This window comes from Pseudopipra pipra, chromosome 7 (genome assembly GCF_036250125.1).
Source record: "Pseudopipra pipra isolate bDixPip1 chromosome 7, bDixPip1.hap1, whole genome shotgun sequence".
NCBI lineage: Eukaryota > Metazoa > Chordata > Aves > Passeriformes > Pipridae > Pseudopipra > Pseudopipra pipra.
In genome coordinates, this window is record NC_087555.1 from 25,314,321 (window position 1) to 25,333,746 (window position 19,426).

The following is a 19,426-nucleotide window of genomic DNA, read 5'->3' on the forward strand; positions in this document are numbered from 1 at the left end:
TGGCCTCACCAGCACTGAGTCCAGGGGAAGAATCACTTCCCTGGTCCTATTGGCCACACTGTTCCTGATCCAGGCTCGGATACCATCGGTCTTCTTGGCCACCTGGGCACACTGCTGGCTCATGTTCAGCTTCCTGTCAATCCAAACTCCCAGGTCCCTTTCTGTCTGGCTGCTCTCCAGCCACTCTGTCCCCAGCCTGTAGCACTGCACGGGGTTGTTGTGGCCAAAGTGCAGGACCCAGCACTTGGCCTTGTTGAACCTCATCCCGTTGGAATCAGCCCAACTCTCCAGCTTGTCCAGGTCCCTCTGCAGAGCCCTCCTGCCTTCCAGCTGATCGACACTCCCCCCCCACAGCTTAGTGTCATCTGCAAATTTGCTAATGAGAGAGTTGTTGTATGGTTACGTAGTCCCATAGACCAAGAGGTTAACAACTGCATAGAAACGTGAATGCAGCAGAGCTTCCTTAGTTCTGCAGACTGGAAAACTTGCATTTGGTGTGTATGATGCTGCTGTTGGAATAAGCCAAGCTTTCAAACCTGGTAACAGCAGTGAGCAATTCTTCTTCTCCCTATGGTATCTTTCCACAACTGTAAATGCTTTTATAGGCCTTGGGATGCCCCACAGGTATATAAAATAGAAAAATTAGTAGCTGACATGTTGAAATGCAGGGGATTAATTTAGGTTCAGTTTCTCTGATTATTAAATACTGTTTTTGCAAATTAGCTGCTTTTAAGAAAAAACCCCTCATACTGAGCTCCTTTTCACTTGTCCACATAAAAAACATGCTTGGCCAGATAGAGTTGGCCTGGCATCAGTCCCAATTCCAGTTTCACTGAATCCAAATAAAAAGCAACCTGGGAGTGAATCCAATTACGCAGGAGAAGCCTTTGTATCATTTCATATGCATATATTTGCCTTAGCACTACCAAAGCTGCAGAGGGAATCCTCTGTTGGATGGGAACAGCTCTGCTCTTTGTCATGTGTTCTGGCAGTATAGGCCTGTGGACATGGTGATGGGGAGACATGAGGAAGGATGTGATAGGAGAGGAAAGCATGTATTAGATGACACCACTGGAGCAGCTAAAGGTATAGTAATAGATTTTTATCAAATCAAGGAGATATTTCTTTGTTGTTGCTGCTATTAGAATACTACTTGGAGCACTGTGCCAATGCATGGCTAGTAGCCAGATGGGTGTATATTTAAGGGTTACCATGGTCATTGCTTTACACTGGGCTTTTTTAAGGTTGGGACTATGAGAATTGCAACATTAAGGAATCTGGACAATGTCTTGTTTTGATATTATTGTATTCAGGGGTACATGTGTCATGTTTTAACTGCAGCTGAAAACTAAGCACCATTTCCCTGACAGCCTACTTCCCTCTCCTTGATGGGATGGGGTAGAGAATTGGAAGGGTAAAAGTAAGAAAACTTGTAGGTTGAGATGAGAACAGCTTGATTCAAATAAAATAATAATAATCAATTATCATGGAAAGGAAAATAACAATAAGAGAGAAATAGAACTAAAGAAAAACAAATGATGCAAATGAAGAACAATTGCTCATCACCGCTGATGCCCAGCCCATTTCTGAGCAATGGCCCTTGGTTGGCCAGCTTTACCCCTAGTTTACAAGGTGATATGGAATATCCCTTCAGCCAGTTTGGGTCAGCTGTCCTGGCTTTGTCTCCTCCCACCTTCTTGTGCCCCGCAGGCTCCTCACTGTCAGGGCATCATGAGAAGCTGAAAAGTCCTTGACATAGTGTAGGCAGTGGTCAGCAATAACTAAAATGTCAGTGGGTTATCAACTCTACTCTCAACCTAATTCAAAACATGGCCCTGTACCAGCTATTAGGAAGAAAATAACCTGTATCCCAGCTGAAGCAGGACAACACGTTTATCAAATGTATGAGGCATGTAGGTATACTAAAGCTGGTTATTCCCATGTATTAAAAATGGCAAATCTTGGGAGTCTTCCCAGATGCTGCCTGGCCCATCTCCCAGTGGGATGATCTACAGCATTGATGCTACCAGATGCAACATACTTCCTGCATTGCTGCAATTTCTGGGAGGGGCAAATGAATATCTTTAGTTTTGTGCTAAAACAGAGTTAATGTCATGTTGATGCTGGGTCCAGACTAAGTTCCAAATCTGAACACATTACTACCATGCTCTTCTGTTTCTGGGAGGTGGCAAGTGCTTAAATATTCTGTAATTGTATCCTTGGAAGTAGCTTATTGAGAGATCCTTGTACTTTGGCATGCAAGAGAACTTGTATTCACGTACAAGTGGGCAATCTAGATGTAATGGTAGATACTGTCTAAAGTAGGTCTGCAGTTTAAATCGTGAAAAGAAAGAGATGCACGAAATTTCTGGAGTTTCACTGATTTCCTGCTGTGAGCCTGGAGTGAGGGAATTTAGGCAATTCAGGCTATGTGGTGATTTCTGTGGGTTGCAGAGAAAGAGGGAGGAAGAAACATAGCCAGAGCCTGCAGTGTCTCGCCTGTTTGCAGCAGGTGGCAGCAGGCAGCAGCAGAGCACTTGGGCAGGCTGGCTGCACGTTGCTGCTCACACATGTAGCTGGAATGAGAATAACGTCCCACCGGGATAACTTTTGTATTGCAGCCTGCAGAAGCAGCCCGTGCAGGAGCTGAAGCAGCTGGATCAGAAGCAGCAGCTGGAGCTGAAGCATCTAAAACTGAAGCTGACTCAGGATCGGTAAATACCTCAAGGGACAGCAGTCCCTTTTCTCCATCACATCCCTTTGTTATACAGAAGATGTGGGAGACTGGGTTGGGAAAAGAGCTGCATAGCTTGGAAAAGCACATCCCTGCCCCCTGAGGAGTTACAATGCTCTTGTTCAGAGGCTTAGTTGTTGCATTTTATCTGTCCAGTGCTTAGGGAGAAGTTCTGCTGGAAGGTTCACTAAAAGAATTGTCCCTTCACCCATCCTGTGAAGCCAGTCCACAGCCCATGCTGTCCTAGGCTTGTGTTGTCTGCTGGATTCCCCCTTGCTTGCCATTTACTTTACCTGCCCTGTCCTCTGGGCTCTGCCTATGTCCCTTGAATATCCAGGCTTCCTCTTTTTTTTGGTGACACTGCCATGTTTTTAGGGGACTGGAGTAGGTCCCAGCTCATGGCAGCTTGGTTCTTATAGGCTGTTGCATGTGAGTTGTCTGTTCCACGAGGGCTCTGTAAGAATGCATTGTGACCACAGCAAATGGGAAATGCTGGGCATTATGGTCCCAGAAAAACTATAAATCATCTCTGCCTTTCTGCAGTCTTAGGCAGAGGAAGACAGCAGTCACCAGTCCTGCTTTCTCACTACTGCCTCTGCTGTCCTTTGGGGTCTTTTTGTCACTGTCTGGTGTGCGGGGAAAACCCACTGAAGCCATGGGATGGTTGGGATGTGGATCCTGCAGGATGGACTTGGAGCTTCAGTTTTGGATTCTCTTTTCTCAATGGCTTTTTTTCCTTCCTTGGCTGCCACTGCCTACCAGACCTCTCTGCCTGCTGTTGTTGTGGAAACTTTCCCTGCAACTGTCAATGGCGCTGTGGAAGCAGGTGCTTCATCTGAAAGAGCTGACATGCCTCCAGGATTTCTGTTCAAGGTGAGTATGTGGCGGTGGGGCATTGAGTTCCTGGTGATTATCTTTTCTTTCCTGTAATGAATTAGTTGCTTTCACTCAGCATGTCCATGGGCTGTGCAGAAAGGAAGTTGAAGGAGAGATACACCTTCCTCAGTGCAGATTCAGGCAGTTCCAATTGTTTCAAAGGACTGGTAAGAGCATCAGCATCTAAAGGTATTACTGTGCTGTATAGAAAAACCCCTTCTCTCTGCTGCAGTTGTTTTAGTCTTGGTGGTGTTGTAGTGTCAGTCACAGACTCTGGATAGTGAATAAAAAGTTGTGCTCCCAGCTGAAAAATTAAGCTTTAGTGCAAGTGGTAATCAGAGAAGAGTTGGAAACACCAGAAGAAACAGAGGACTGTGTTTGGAGAAATGAGAAAGCCAGGATGAACAGAGAAAAATAAAGGAGTAGGAAGGGAAGTTGGGTGGATGTTCTTGAATACACAGAAGATCACTTGCAGCTTTTTTTCATAGGTGTGGAGGAAGGAGTGATTCTGGATGAGGATAGGCCACAAATGTAATGTGCATAATGCAATATGGCAGGAAGACAGCATAGGTGCATCATGCCCTGAAAAGTGAGAAATGACAGCCTTCTGCTATAGAAATGCTTTTTTCTGCTTTAGTCATGTCCATTGTTTTTTTTTCTGGGATTCTACTAAAATCAGAAGAATGGCAAAAGCCGATGAACAATAGGAGGCTCATAACATTTAGGCTGGTTACAGGTAGTATTATGGGCTGTAGTGCTCAAAGTGGAGAGCTGTGGTTTGAAGTAGAAAAGCTGTAACACAGATGTTGAAAGGCATTATGCTGAATACCAAAGAGAAAACATGGATATCATCATCCAAACTAATAGTCTTTCCTACATTTCTTCTCCCTGCTTGCTGTGACAGAGGTGGGAAGCTATGATCTCTAATAGTCTTGCAGTCCAGCTGCAGAAAGAATACAGGGCACCATTCAAGTGGACACAGCCTTTCTACCCTGTGAGATTTTTGTGCCCACACCATGAGAATTCAACCCTCCTAAAGGACAGGGAGGTGCTGATACGTAACAAGTTGCATAAGACTCACCAGGATGCTGTTGTGGCCAAGGAGAGCTGCATGCCAGGCTGTATGAACAAACCTCTAGTCATTAAATTAAGGGAAGCAGTTATTCCCCTGGATGTGACATTTGTGATCAAAGCTTATCCTACATTAAGCATAAGGTTGGATCAGATGGCCTCGAAATGTGCTTTCCAACCTGAATCATCCGGTGAATCAATGAAGAGGAAAGCCTTGTCACCTGTTACGGAGCTGGGTGAGAGAAGGTTGGGCTCACCCACTTCTCCTCTCCCTGTAGGTCCAGGCCATGCACGATTACACCGCCACCGACAGTGATGAGCTGCAGCTGAAGGCCGGGGATGTGGTGCTTGTGATTCCATTTGAGAACCCTGAGGAGCAGGTGAGTGGGGAAGATGGGGTGTGAGCCTGGCCCATGTGGAGCCAATGGGGTTTCTAGAGCTGCTTCTTTATTCACTAACAGTCGGCTGGCTGGATGCAGAGCCATTAGTTTGTGGCTGGGAGCTGGCAAGAGAACCGGTTGTCCTTGAGCTTGAGATTGGCTTCCTGCAACAAAGGGGAGGACTCTGCTTGTTATTGGAAAGTAGAGACATTATCCTATGTAAAGCATATGGAGTAGCAGTGGGTTCCTGTCCCTGTCAGAACATTTGAGCCAATACTATGGCTCTCTTGATCAGGGAGCCCAACAGAGCCCATATTTTGCCTCCTCACTGCCCCTTAAATTGATGCACATTCCCTGTGATCACTAAAGTGCAGACTGTAGCATTGAAAGGAGTGATCCACACTTTATGATGATGTTTTCTCCTGTTTTGAGAAATGTTGGAGCTCCAAGAAAGCAGCTGGCCGTGGATGATGGCTTATACTTCACCATAGCAATGGCTATTTCCAAATGACTGTGTTTGGTCAGGAGATGGCAGCAGAATCAAAGGCTGGTGCAGGTCTCTCAGCTCTGGAGAACAGTCTTGCTGCCCATCTTCAACCTGAATTTAATTGGCCATGTTTTTCTTTGAGTTATTTCTGGAAGCTTTGACTAAGTCCTCCTCACTTGCTGTGTTTGAGGGGCACCCAGCTGATAATCTGCAGCAGCTTTACTACTTCCACTGAGAGAGATGGTGATTTTATAAAAATCATGCTCACATCTCCAGATTTTTGTTTGGAAAAGAAACAAATTCTCCAAACTGATTCAGCAGTCATCAGCTCTTTGGGTTTGGTCAAGTCCAGACAAGGTCTGGATTCCACAAGGGATAAAGGGAAGGTGAGGTAGTTCACTACCTCAGAAGATGTGGATCCTCTGTTGGCTTTGTGAATTATGGAGGCAGATCATGCTGATACCTGTGAAATGGAGCTATAATCTGCCAACAGTTCCCACAGAGCTAGGGGGGAAGGGCTCTTTGGGGAACACACAGTGATTCCTTCTGGAAACAAGACTCTTCACTGAGTGGAACTGCCCTGCAAAAGCATTTCTGAGCATTTCTTTCTCAGAAAGCTTTCTGGACGGGGAAAAGCCTGACAGCTTCCCTAGTTTCTGTGGTAGGAGTTGGCGTTTGTGTAGCAGTTTTTCAACGCCCTGTGTTTGCACTCTAGCTGGATGTGGGTGCAACAGCCATGAACTCGAGACTCTCCAAGCTGCAGAGGGTGAGCTCTGAGTGTTGCTAACATAACACTGTAGCTGCACTGAAGCCCCTTAACCCTTCTACAGTGCATCCTGTGCTACAGCTAACCTCAACCATCCCCAGCCAGAAAATGCTGGTTGTTAACATGTGCATGAACTATGCACGTGAGTGGAGGAAGCTTAGGATGACAGACTGTGGTTCATGTCCCCATCTTGCAGCTTAGGTATCAGTTTGTGGATATGTCATCCAAACCTGGATTCATCTCTCTTGATAGAAGAAAGGGTTGAGGGCAGCAGTGCTTCTAAGCTGGCACTTAAGTGGCATGGTTTAAAATTGTCAGGGCTCAGTCTGGGTCCTTGTGTCTAATCCCTACAGCTGAGGAGACCCTTGGTAGCAGGATGAGGTGGGAGTGCTGCATGCTGTATGGCACAGACGCTATGTGCAAATGGATGAGCTTTTGTGCTTGGCGTGCTGTGAGCTGGAAGCTGCCTTCCAGACACTTGGGCCCAATGTCTTCTGCCTAGTTGTTTGTATTCCTGATTTATGGCATGTCAATCCTCCCACAGCCCCTGCAGCTGGCTGCTGCAGATGGGCTCCCATCTCCTGCCATTCTCATGACATCTCCTGAATGTTCAAATCTAAGGCAGCAGCAAGGGCTAAGTGAGCTTGCAGACAGCCAGAGCTATGCAGCTCTTTTACCTCATGCTGCACCCTTAACCCATAGGCTACCCCACTGCAAATGGCTCACATGAGAGGGTACATTTGCATGCTGAAGGGGTGCTTCCATGGTGGCAGTTCCAAGGCATGTGGAGAATAGGGTGGTTGCACACCTGAGCTGCAAGCAGTGCAGCCTTCCTACCTTGAATATCTTGTCTTCCTCACGTGCCTAGGATGGAGCAGAAATCTCAGTGCTAGACAGCCTGCGGGCAGAAGGTGAAAAGTCTGGTTCTCCTCATGAGTGGATTCTGCCAAGCAGGACTCCATTTGCCTCAGTGAAAATCCATCTGTGTTTATAGATGTATAGGTTGGTGGCTAGGGAAGACCCTTCAGAGAGACCTTGAGTGTGCAGCCAAAGTTTGAGAGTTTTGCTGACCTCACTCTGCATCAAGCCCAACAGACTCCTGAGTTTTGGGAAGATGAATTGAACTTCTCAGCTCCCAATTCTCATAGATCAGAATTTCAGCATAGCAAACAAGACTTATTTTGCCTGTACCAGCTTTAAAATGCCAGTCATCAGGTGCTCTGACTGGAGCAGGGGATGAGCATCTCCAGGGACTCATTCATCCTTTCCAGATACCTGTGCCCAAGATGAATGGGTTGAATTACACTCTGGATGTGTCTGTCACTTTTATGACTATGGAAAATGCTGGACCCCTCATGTTTAGATGGTGAAAGGTGAGATAGGTGATTCCCATCCTGTAGCTCTAGGGTCTCTTTTGGCAGAATTTCTCCTGCTTCAGTGGGTGTAAATTACAACATATTTCTGTTACACTTCATTCTTTACAGTTTCACAGTGTCTGCACAGTCTGGGTCAAATTGGAGCACTGGTGGGATGGAACATTCTCTCCATTTAAAAGGGAACAAATGCATTTTTTCCTTCTTCCCCATACTCCTCCTGGATTGTCTCCAAGCCAAATACAAGCATGGCTTTGATAATGCCTTGACACCTCCTTGGCCTGCACTCTGTAACAAAAATCCCTGCTCACATCTATCCCTTAGCACCTGATTTCTGTCTTCTCCTCCAGGATGAAGGATGGCTGATGGGTGTGAAGGAGTCTGACTGGATCCAGCATAAGGAACTTGACCAATGCCGAGGGGTTTTCCCAGAGAATTTCACAGAACGGGTGCAGTGAAAGCTCAAGCCCACCAGCTGCATTTCTGCTGGAAGAAAGCAAGTTTTCTGATAGATAATTGAAAAAGAACAACAGAAGGAAAAGAAGAGAGAATTTTAAAGGATCAGAAGCCTGAAAAAAGTCAGCTTAAAGGGTGTGTTCTTCTCAAAGGGCAAGGTTTCAGAAGTAAATTGAAATTCAAAGTGTTATTGAAATATACACATATTAATAATAATAAGGCAATTCAGATACCCTCTTTCCCCTTTGGTTTAAACAGCATTTGAATTCAAAGGACTGATGCAGAAGCAACTCAGTGTGGTTCTCTAAATACTGCATTGACTGAATTGGTGAGATGTCAGCCTGATCCCTGGAAAGGCAGTATTTGTCTAACAGCTTGAGAGTAGAAGGTGCATTTGCTCTTGGCTGGGTTAATCTGTTTTGTCTTGAAGGTGACTTGCATGGCAACCATAAAAATTCAGCCTTCCCTACATGTTCAACCTACAGTAGGCCAGACTTTCTGTTATGCTGTTGAAAAAAATAGTGTATAGTGTTCACCAATACAATGTATGTGTGTGCGTGTATTTTATTTTCTTCCTTTAAAACAATGTTACACAAACTGTGATTTTCGTACATGTAAAGATAGAAGAAACCACATGGAAAGGGCATGAAGAAGGTGAAATGTGTGAAGCTGTGCTCAGTCCAAAGTTCTTTCAAATGCAGACACTTAAATTCTCACAGTAGTGTTAGCCTGTGAAATCCTAAGGGGAATGGACAAATTCAAGAAGAGAAGCAAGGAAAAACAAACATGCTATTTGGATGTCTTTGAAATTTAGGAGAGGGAATCCTCTGGCCCTCCCCCCCAACCCTATAGGTGATTTCAGAAAAGCTTAGATTCATGTAGATGGAAGATAGCTCTAAAATCTACTGGTTAGAAAAATTGCTTTTAAAAAAAGAGATAAGGGAAGAATTAATTTTTTTCCTGTAAGAATATCTCAGAAAAAACACCGAGTTAAAAACAACTTGCTTTCTGTGTTTTTCATTGGCATTGTTTTTTGTGGAATTGTATTACTTATTTTCCTTTGAAGAGTTCTGTAAGTGAAATATCATTAGATCAGCTTTCTCCAGTGCTGTGCTGATGATCAAGTTAACCTCTATAAAGACTGGACTCTTGAAATGCTCGTTTAAAATGGCTGCGTGACTTCAGGATGTTTTAATGCATTAGAAAGGAAGGCACGAATTTCAAAGTGTCAGTGTCAAGGAGACACTCTGCAGTCTAATACTGATGCTGAGTCCTTTCCTCTACCTTTCCTTTGCTTCTGTTTGTTTTTGAGTTTTGTTTTTTGAGTTTAGACAAGCAGATGACAAGGCTATTTCTAAGTGCATATTACACTTGTTAAAATAAGCCGGTCTGACTCTCCAAGACTCTAAAGTCCCACAAAGGTACTTTAAACTTTACTTGAATACTGATGCAGCTGGCAAGCAAGTCAGGCTATTTTAATTTTTTATGGCTTCCCCTCTTGCCCCATGATTGTTTTGCCCTGAGGGATTTTTAACAGTGAGGTTACCTCCTGCTGCAAAGGGACAGGATTACTCTGAAATTATCTTCTGAACTGTTAGGAGTTGGCTTTTGTCAAAGCTGCACAAAATGCTGACAAAGACTACTAAAAAGCCCACCTTTTCCAATCTGTTTGGATTACTCATAGAACAACAGAAAAAACATTGTAGGACAAAAATTGTGTTTTTTAAAAACAATTAGTTCAGAGGGACTGATCTGATTTTGATTAGGAAATATATTCTTATAAATGCATGAATTGTTGGAGTTCCTCCTGCTTTCAGTTTGAAAGATGATCCATGCTAGCTATTTACAGCAATTAATAGATATCAAACTGTTCTACATACCCAAATCCCGTCTCCTTTTTTCTTTTTTTTTTTTTTTTTTACTAAATGTGCAGGAATTCATTTTACATCACTGTTAGAAAGCCCAATCATATTTAGGAGTAACTGCTCACAATACAGAAGGACTGGACTCCACAAGTTGTAGTATGGTGAGCTGTTACTTTAGAATACTGCCCTGTTTGATATATATATTTTTTTTCATCAGGATTGTCTTTATTATTACTCTTTTTTTTTCCAAAATATCTATTTTTATGCATTGTGACTCCCATTACTCCTTTGAAGATTATTCATATAAAATATACATTTAAATATTCATAGAAATATATATATATTAAAAAGCGGGTTGATCCAATTAACATAATGCTGTCAGCTTAAAATGTTTATTTTTATGCAAAACCTGTGGATAATAGCTTTCGATTTTTTAAAAGAAAGACAAGATTCTAAGTACCAGAGCTGTGATTTTTGTCTTGTAGTAAGTGTTCTAGACCATTTAGAAAGCTGTGCTGATACCTAATTTATTGTGGGTTTTTTTAGCTGTTGTTGTTGTCCTCTGCTGTGTTTAAACCAGATGACTGTCCCAACAAAGATCCTTGTAAGGCCTTTTCATTTTACTGAGCTTGCAAAGTAACTATCCAGTACTGTATTGTCCCTGCAGAAGTGGTAGCACTCTGCGAAAAAGGGATGTTGTTTTCAGGTCACGAGTGATGCTCCAATATTGCCAGTGGGGAGGGTGTTGTGCCTCTCTCCATTTGCTTCCCCCAACCCAAAAACCCCAAGCCCCAAACTCCCTTGTTTAGAGCAGGTTAGGGTGGGTTACCTGGATCTTGCATTTCTCACAGATAAGTGGTGTCAGCACATCTTAGTCAGATTCTGAAAATGCAGGATCAGACCCACAGTTTATAAATTGCCTTATGTGAGAGTAGGATGGCATAACACTAAGCTTGTAGATGGCAATGTTTTTTGGAAACAGGAGATCTATCTCCTGGGTCATGTTCAGCCTCCTGTAAACAGCCATGACTCCTCCCATTGTCAGTATTTTTACATCTCCTAAATACCTTGGTTCTGGTTGGTATTACCTGATGAAATGAATTTCCCATCTTCTTTGGCTTAGGTCTGATTCAAATAGAAAGAGGGACAAGTAAACTCCCAAGTAGGCTGTGCCCACAGTGGTTTTTCAGTTTGCGGGCTGAACTGAAAAATCTGAGGAAAAAAGTTGTAAGGGTGGCCTGAGACAATTTTTTTCCCCCATTTTCTCAGTGGAATGAAAAAGGGAAAAATTAAAACAAACAAACAAATCCTTTCATGCCAAAATGAAACATTCATTTCTAAGGTTGCGTGTTGTGTCTTGGGCTGTAACAAATTGCTTTGAAGCAAAAATGTGAAACCTGTTCTGAAAATGCTGAAAGAAAATGTTTTAATGTTAGTAGTCTTTATACCTTTGCCTTTCTTCTTAATCTGGTGACTGATTACAGTTAATCCTAAACTGTATTTTTTGCGAATACATTATCCACTGAAGAGAACCCAAAGAAGCCTATTGCCCAGTTCTGCTCCACTGACAGGCACACTGGATACATTTCAGGGAATACCTGGTATCTGGCCCAGCAAAGCTGCTGTTTCCCCATTTAATAATCTTCCACTTGATTGTTTTACTGGGTGAACAATAAAAGCATCTCTCATCCCGTGCCATTGACTGGTTTTGTAGCCTGGCTTAGAAAAACATTCTTGCTCTGGTCTTAGTTTGGTCACAGATTTATGACTGTAGATTTATGAAACTACTCCAGTTTGAGCCTAATCCTGTTCTGCAGTGGGAATTATCATTTGCCCCAACTGATAAGAAAGAAATAAGGCATTGCTTTTTCTCCCTTTTTCTGTCTTAGCAGTGTCAGTAGTATATCTTTATTAGACAGAATTAAGGAAGGTCCCAGGATAAAGATGAATGTGGTGTTCCAGGTGAGACTCCTGCATATACTGCTGTTTTCCATGGGCATTCCTCAGCTGTCTGTTTTTATCACCTTTGTGTTTCTTGGCTGTGAAGGTGATGCAGTAAAAGGGGTTGTGCAGGTTCATTCCAGCTGCTCAGAGCTGGTGTTGCTTTGTATGATTTGTTTGCCACAGTCCTTGAAGCTTTGTTCACAATTGCAGAACCCTTTCCTGCCCCACTATCCAAAGACTGTGGCCAAGGCAGACACTCCCAAGTCAAAGGGGAGCTGAAGCAGGAGTGAAGGCTCCATATTCTGCCTGGAATTGGGATGTCAGCTCAATTGAGTTTTGCAGCAGTCTCGGAGGCAAAAGGCCCAAGGCTAAGGAAATGCTGGGAGAGGATGGAGAGATGATCCATTATCTTTTTCATTTTGGATTGATGTGCTGACTGCCTCACCTCTTAGTTCCAGGAAAGTCCAGAAACTCTTTATTTAGGGCTAAGAACAAAATACAAATAGAGATGTGCATGGTCAATATGATAACAATTGCCTTTCACCTGCCAAGGGCACTGAGTTTAGAGTTTCCTCTTTCCTGCTTTGTGTTAGACAAACTGAATGCTCTGCTAGTGTTGAAAATGTATTGGGTGCTGTGCAGTCAGTGCCCCAAAACAGGGAATGTTCTTTGGTGGAGGATGCAGAGGTGTCTCTCAGCCGTTTCTAGGAAGACCTACAGATCTTCCACAGACAAGCCTGTGTACATCTAACACAGTAGCCTCTGATTTCAGTAGCCTGTGTGTTTTTATCATCTGGCCCCACTCTCCAGCTCCTCCCACTTCCCAGCCTCTCCCATGCTCTTTGAGGATGATGGCAGCATAGGGCATGTCCCATCAGCAAAAAGTGCAAAGCTAGAAGATGCACAAATGTGTCCGTCAGCAAACCCTAGCCCTAATGCAGCTTTATAGTGCTGATATCAGGAAAACAAGCAACAGCTTTTTGTCTCTGGGCTGCCAAAAGGGAAGCTATTCCTTGCCACCCGGGTACTGGTGCAGACACCTCTCTGCATGCATGCTGTGGTTCAGACATTTCTGCATAGCAGACTCCTGATGGAAAGGGTCCCTGTGGTCCCCAGAGGTGGATTGTACCACCAGTCTTCATGAAGCATCAGGTCTGTAGCTGATGCATGAGGTCTGAGAATTAGAAGGTCCTTTTGGAAATTTTGCTTATGAAACTAAATGGACAAGCTACAGCTGTGAAGACTGGTCTGTATGAGCTTGTACTTTGATGTGTCCTATGGCTACAATTCCTTCACCTGTTTTTGCAGCATATTCTGCTAATCCTGACCCTAGTCTGCGTTTCATGTAGAAGGTCCCTACTTGAAACTTGCCAGATGCAGTCCTGGGCTTATTGCTTCTCTTTAACTGAATTAAATGGGAACTACTTTGGCAATGTATTAGCAATCTCTTTTCCTTCTGTTTATTCAGTATCTGAGTTTAATCACAATGACCTGAGAAATGTTTGGGGGTTGAGTGGTTTTTTTTATTATTTTAATTTTTGTTTTGTTTAAACAAAGCTGAACAATTCCCATTGTATTCAGAGCTGTGATGCCCAGTTCCAGTGACAAGTGCTAGATGAATTTGTCCCATCTTGTTTCCTGGCGATGTTCAGAAATATAATTTGTGTCATCCTAAGTCCTGCGTCCGTTTCTCTCTCTCTTATTTTTCCCTACTTTTATGTTAAGAAGCCGAAACAATTCAGGAATTTTTCTCCTCAAAGAGGTGAGTAGCTTCAAAGAGGTTTGGTGTCCAGGCACCTTTAACACTGGGAGTTCTTACAAACACATGGGATGGAGAGGGCAATGCTAGTCCTTCCCTGAATGACTACTACAGTAGAATAAACTCTTCTAATAGCCATCTTTGTTCCAGTTGATTGTGAGGACCAGACACCAAACAAATGCATTGTAGAGAAGGATTTGAGATCTTTGCTTTTTAATAGCTACTAACCCCTAAATAATGTAACCTTCATGCTCTAAGGCAAGTCTGTTGTGACACCACAAGGGCACTCTACCCCATCTGGCCAAACTTCTTCCAGTTCCCTCTGGCCTGTTGCCACACCTGGTCTCTCTTCCCAGGCTGGCTTTGGGATCTGCTCTCTAATGGAGTAGAAAGGGGGTGTTGGTGCCCTTTCACTACAGTGGTCTGGGACTTAAGAGGGACAGGATTAGAGGGGTTCACAGTTCATAGCTGGCTGTTTGGATGCCTCATTCTAGACGGGCTTAGCATAGCTGCACATGGGACGTTGTGTGTAAATAGCAAGTTCTGGCCAAAGGCTAGACTAGGATCTGATGGAAATTGGTGCCAGTTAGCATTTTGATGAATGGACTGCCAGAGTCCACTTCAGTATGCAGGTGCTCAAGCCTCAGAGCCAGCACGGGGAGCTGACCAGGCTGTGCTCACATCATTCCTTCACTTAGTGCCTTTTATCCTCTCACCTCTATATCACTGGAATTGACCTGAATCAAATCTTGTGGCAGAGGAGAAGAGGCAGGCTGTGCCACTGAAACTGTCACTGCAGTCGCAGTTGGCGACTTGGGCTCTGCCTTAGCGTGGCATGATGACTCCTAGAAGGCTGAGCCGGGCCAGCTCTGCTACAGCTGGAAGCTCTCAGGGCAAGAGCGAGACCGGGAGGCATGGAGGCTCTGTGCATGCCTTCTGTTTGCCCTTCCTCATGCAGTTTCATTCCCATCACCCAGAAATACAAAGGAAACGGGAAGGGAGAAGATGGCTGGCCAAGGGGAAGCAGTGAACAGTTCATTGTCAGCCACCTCTGCTCAGCTGCATAATTCATTCCCAGTGATGTTTTCTCGCTCCAAACAAGCAGCACTTGGTCTCACTGGCTGTGTGCAGGCTGTGGCCACATAAACCCTGGCAGCACATCTGGAACAGCATTAGGTTCATGGTTCCCCGGGTCCAACCTTGAAAGCCCTCACCACATTGAGGGAAGAACAGGAACACAGCTGGAGAAGGAAGCTTCTAAGATGGAGAATATACATGTGGCACCAGGTGAGGCCAGGGTGCTTGGGATCAGGCAAGGGGGAAGCCAGGGCATTACGTGCTGTAGAGGACTGGTGGTGACTGGAGTCAGTCGCTCCATGACATCCCCACATGAAGGGAGTGGTTGGGTAGCAGGGCTGTCCTTCAGTGGCAGCCTGTGCCACCTGGGAAGACACTGTGGTGGGGAGTTTGAGCCCAAGTGGAGCTAGGAGTCGTTCTGCAACCCTGGGGAGGAGATGCGAGTTTGGGGCAGCTCTTGGCAATTTCTCCAGTTTGCTGGGTGGGTGAAGCCGATGCCCTGAGCAGAGCAGGATTGCTGCTTCAGCAGGTGGAGGAGCCTCTGCTGCCCGTCTGCTATGCGGCCCAATCCACAGAGCCATTAATAATGGTGCTGGAACAGGAATTCAGCAAATGCCCATGATTAATTAGCTCATCACAAGCAGTTAATGGCCAGCCTGCTCCCCTTGGCCCTGTGGTGCAGGTAATGGAGTAGGCATCACTTCTCACCGTGCAAGGCGCAGCCCCCTGCCAGGAGCAATGGGCAGAATCTGTGAGCTGTTCTGATGTACTGCTTGTAGGTATTTGGTGAGATCGCTTTTTCTGGGGAATAGATGGGGGAATAGATCTGTAAGGGGACTTATTAGTTATCGGAGTCAGGTAGCCAACTCTCTGGCAGGGGCCCAATCTAATATCAGCTTTCCTTTTCCTAACAGTGGTGGTAACTCACTTCTTGTCTGCATTTTGAAATGCTCCCTTTTACTGAGGCTGACTTCTCCATATGTACTCTGCTTGTCTCAGCACTTACTCATGAATTAATATATAGAAATTTAGGTACCATCTATGCTGCATCAGGCATGGGGGGATGACAGAGCCATGGAGTAAGGAGGACATGCAAGCAAGGCTGCTTTTTGAAATCCAAGTGAAGAGGAAGCAATCCACTCCAGAGGTGACCCTGCCAGGGAAGGGGTTGAGCTCCACCAAGTGCAGGTCATCACCTCTGTCCCAGCTGCTTTGCGATAAGGTAGGAGAAAGTAAAGCTCTAGCAGGAGTGCAACATATTAAAATTAAATTGCACAAGTTCACATTGTTTGAGCAGTGTGACACAGCCCAAAGTATGAAATTAATGTGATAGTACTAGGACTGCTGCTGTGCTAGTAAGAAGTGCAAGCCTGTTGTTCTGTATCCCAAAGGGGATCCTGTTCCCCTTTAGGGCACATTTGTTACTGTCACAATGTTCGCTACTGTAGCAGAAGTCAAGCATATTCAGTAACTCCTGTGCCACACACTGTAATTCAGAGACCCCTAAGAGCCTCCTGGAGTGACTTCCCCTCTCTAATGTCCAGGATTGCCTCTGTACATCTCTGTTAAAGGCTTCCAGGAGAGACATGACTATTGATTTTGCACAAAGTGCTGTATTTGCTGTGGAAGGTGATGTTGTGGTTAGGTGTGAGCTGGCCACATGGAGGCACTCGAGACATCTGTGAGCGCCTTACCTCAGTACAAAACATCCCAAATGTCTGAAAAACACCTTCCATATGCCAGACTTCTGCCTGGCCCCTCTGAGGAAATCTGAGGAAAGCTCAAACTGAGAGCATCCGTGCTGGGAACAGGGTGTGTTAGTGGCTGGGCCATGGCTTTGCACTTGATGATCACATTAACCAGAGATACTTTCAGCCCTCTAAGAACTTTCCCTATAATGCACACCAGAGGGTGGCTTTGCTCCTCTGTGACAAGTGACCACCTTCCTAAATCCTCAGCAAGTTTCACCTGGAGCCATTATGTGAAGTGTCATGTTTGTCCTCTGCCTCCTAAGTCCTCTTTCCTGTGGGAGGCACAGGAAGGCCATGGGTCCTGCCCCACAGAGGTGGTGATGTACCAGATCAGGGGTACAGGCATTTGATTTGCTTTGCTCTACTCTATCTGGCAACTCCCAGCATTGCTCACTGTGTCTCAGGCATTCTGCTGTGTCTGAGGAATTGTTGCTCTTTCCCGTATGATACAGATGTTTTTGCAGGACTGTAAATTACTCCCATCCAGTAACTCTTTTATGAAGCACTTTTTCTCCATATGGTGAAGAAAAATGCCATTGAAGTTGGTAATTAAATGTTTACTGTTAAGTACTTTATATATTACATACTATAGATCATTCCATCCGTTAAACAATCCATTTAACTTCCTTCAACAGCATTATTGTCTATTATTAGGTTAATCAGCATTCACATCCTGTAACTCTGCATTTCTATCTAATTAGCCTTTCTTTCTTACTTCATATTTCTATTTAATTAAGCTGAGCATCAAAGCTGAATTCCCTGTGCTCAGCACTAGCAGAGGACTTGATCCTTTCAGTGCTTGGGAGGTGGAGTGGCACTGAGTTTTAAGCAGTTTCCTTAGATATCTGCTAAGGTTTTCTTCCTGGAGTCAGTCCCCTCTTAACTCCTGAGAAATTTTTTGTCCACATAAGAAGCTGTAGGTTTGTCACCTTCTCGATTATCTCAGGTTATGGAAGAGCTCCCCTATGTGTGATGGCTGCAGCTGGTGTAAGTGTGCTGCAATGATTGCGTGGAGCATCCAGCCACCACACATGGTATGTGTTGGATAGGGAGCTCCTTTACTTCATGACTGGAATGGCAGGGAGTTTGTGTTGTAAGGATCACCAACTGGGAATAGCTGATATCTTACCTGACCAGGGCACAAAAGTACATGCTGGTGCTCTTCCACTTGCTCCCAGGCTCTAGCTGTGAGTGACGGCTGGTGGGACAGGACACAGCACCTGTCTGTGCATGGGGGCTGTCAATGTGCACCAGTTTTATGTGTAATTCTCCAGGCCCCACTTGATAAACCTTTGCAGAGTTGCTCTGAGTTTGATCTCTGGAGGGATGCACTTGTAAGTGGTGTGCCAGTGAGCTGGTGGCTCTGACCCATGGAATGGGGTGGGTTATGAGGTGGCCCTGATACTGTGCACTGAAGTGCGTGAGGCTGGTCTGGGTCTGAGCGCTGCTCTGACACTGTAGCTCATATTATGCTTGCTGAAAACGTGCTCTTTTGGCATAAACAATTGCTCTGTTCTTTCAATTCCTGAGCCCTAGGGTCTGCTACAGGAGGCTGTCAATTATAATCTCTCCCCATCAATGTTTTTGGGGATACCCAAGGTGCCCAATGTGACAGCATCACTGAAAAATGGATTAAATAGCAGACAGGGAACACCTTGCTTGTCACCACTTAGCAACCAAGCTGCAATGGCTTTGAGGAATTGTCTGGGCCCTTCCAGAGTCCCTGAACAGCTCTTTTTGCTAGTACCAGTCCAGAGCAATCAGCAAATTGAGTTCTTTTTATTAACTTTAAAAGAAGACATTAGCCTCAGCTAGGAGAATAAAACCAATTTATGAGGCAATTAGCTCTGCAAAAACATTTCAGTCTCCCCAGAGCAGCCATCTGAGGAGCATCTTATTCCAGCTGCACAGTTTCTTCCGGCCTTGGGTTTAGAGCACACTCCATTTATCATAAATAATAATAACGTATAAACAAATAGTTTCCTGATGAGTGTGTGACAGCCAGGAAGGTCTTCTCTGCCTGAAACTAGACTATATTGTTGGTTTCCTCCTTTCAGGTGCCATTCTTGTGACCTGTTACTGGACTGTGATTCATTTTGATGCTCAAGCTCTTTATAAGCAGTATATGCTGGAAATTTGGGGGAAAAAAAGAGGGGTTTCTCCTCTGCCATTATTGTCCTAATACAATAAATTTTGTGTGAATAAGGTGGTGCAGGAAGGAATGTGGATTTGAGTTGACACAAAAGTTTGATTTGCTACTTGTGGGTTAGCCTGCAACTTCCAAATTTACCTTAAAAGCAAATTGAGATAAAAACTTAAAATTGAGTTTCAATGAGCTAATGCACAATATTGTTCTACCAATCACAGAACTCCTATTTTCTGTATTTTCCTGTTTCAGCTTTTCCATTTTTATTATACACAGTGAAAGTGAAAACTAGATAACAAAACCACTAGAACATAACGTTTTTACTACGAATATTCTACAAAACTTTACAATTCTGTTAATTCAACATCTTTTTTGATGTAAGGTGATGCGGCTGGAGGAGTGCTGACCAGCTTTGTTTGCCTTATAAACAGAGCACTCCTCAGAAGAGCCCTGGGCTTGCACCATTTTTATCTCCAACAGCAGGAGGGAATCCTGTGGATCTTAGTGTGTGTTAGGAAACTCAAGAGGAAAGAAAGTGCAATTGCTGCGATAGTATTAAAAATATCCAGAAAAAGAAAGTGCTAAACTCCAAGCTTTTCAATATGAATCAGTATGCCCAAAAGACAGTTTTCCCTGGAGACTTTTCAGGTGTGTACTGTCTGTACCTCTGTTTCCCTCAGATCCTTGTTTCTGAATCTCAAGAAGGATGTACCCAGCCCTGAAATGCAATAGTCCTCATAT

The 19,426-nt window shown here is 44.4% G+C and overlaps 1 protein-coding gene across 21 annotated transcripts in view; it reads left to right on the top strand.

Annotated features, from left to right (window-relative positions):
- BIN1 (bridging integrator 1) overlaps window positions 1-13,627 on the top strand; it is a 93,593-nt gene extending 79,966 nt beyond the window's left edge. For 10 of the 21 annotated variants that reach the window (XM_064661303.1, XM_064661292.1, XM_064661294.1 and 7 more), the window contains 5 exons: window positions 2,622-2,714; window positions 3,497-3,607; window positions 4,960-5,061; window positions 6,264-6,314; window positions 8,038-8,375. In XM_064661303.1, coding sequence (XP_064517373.1) covers window positions 2,622-2,714; window positions 3,497-3,607; window positions 4,960-5,061; window positions 6,264-6,314; window positions 8,038-8,145 — 465 coding nt within the window. In that variant the 3' untranslated portion in view covers window positions 8,146-8,375. Of the gene's footprint in view, window positions 1-2,621; window positions 2,715-3,496; window positions 3,608-4,959; window positions 5,062-6,263; window positions 6,315-8,037 lie in introns of all 21 variants that reach the window. The other 11 variants (XM_064661309.1, XM_064661312.1, XM_064661301.1 and 8 more) reach the window with 2 other exon arrangements.
- Window positions 13,628-19,426: the final 5,799 nt, after the last annotated feature.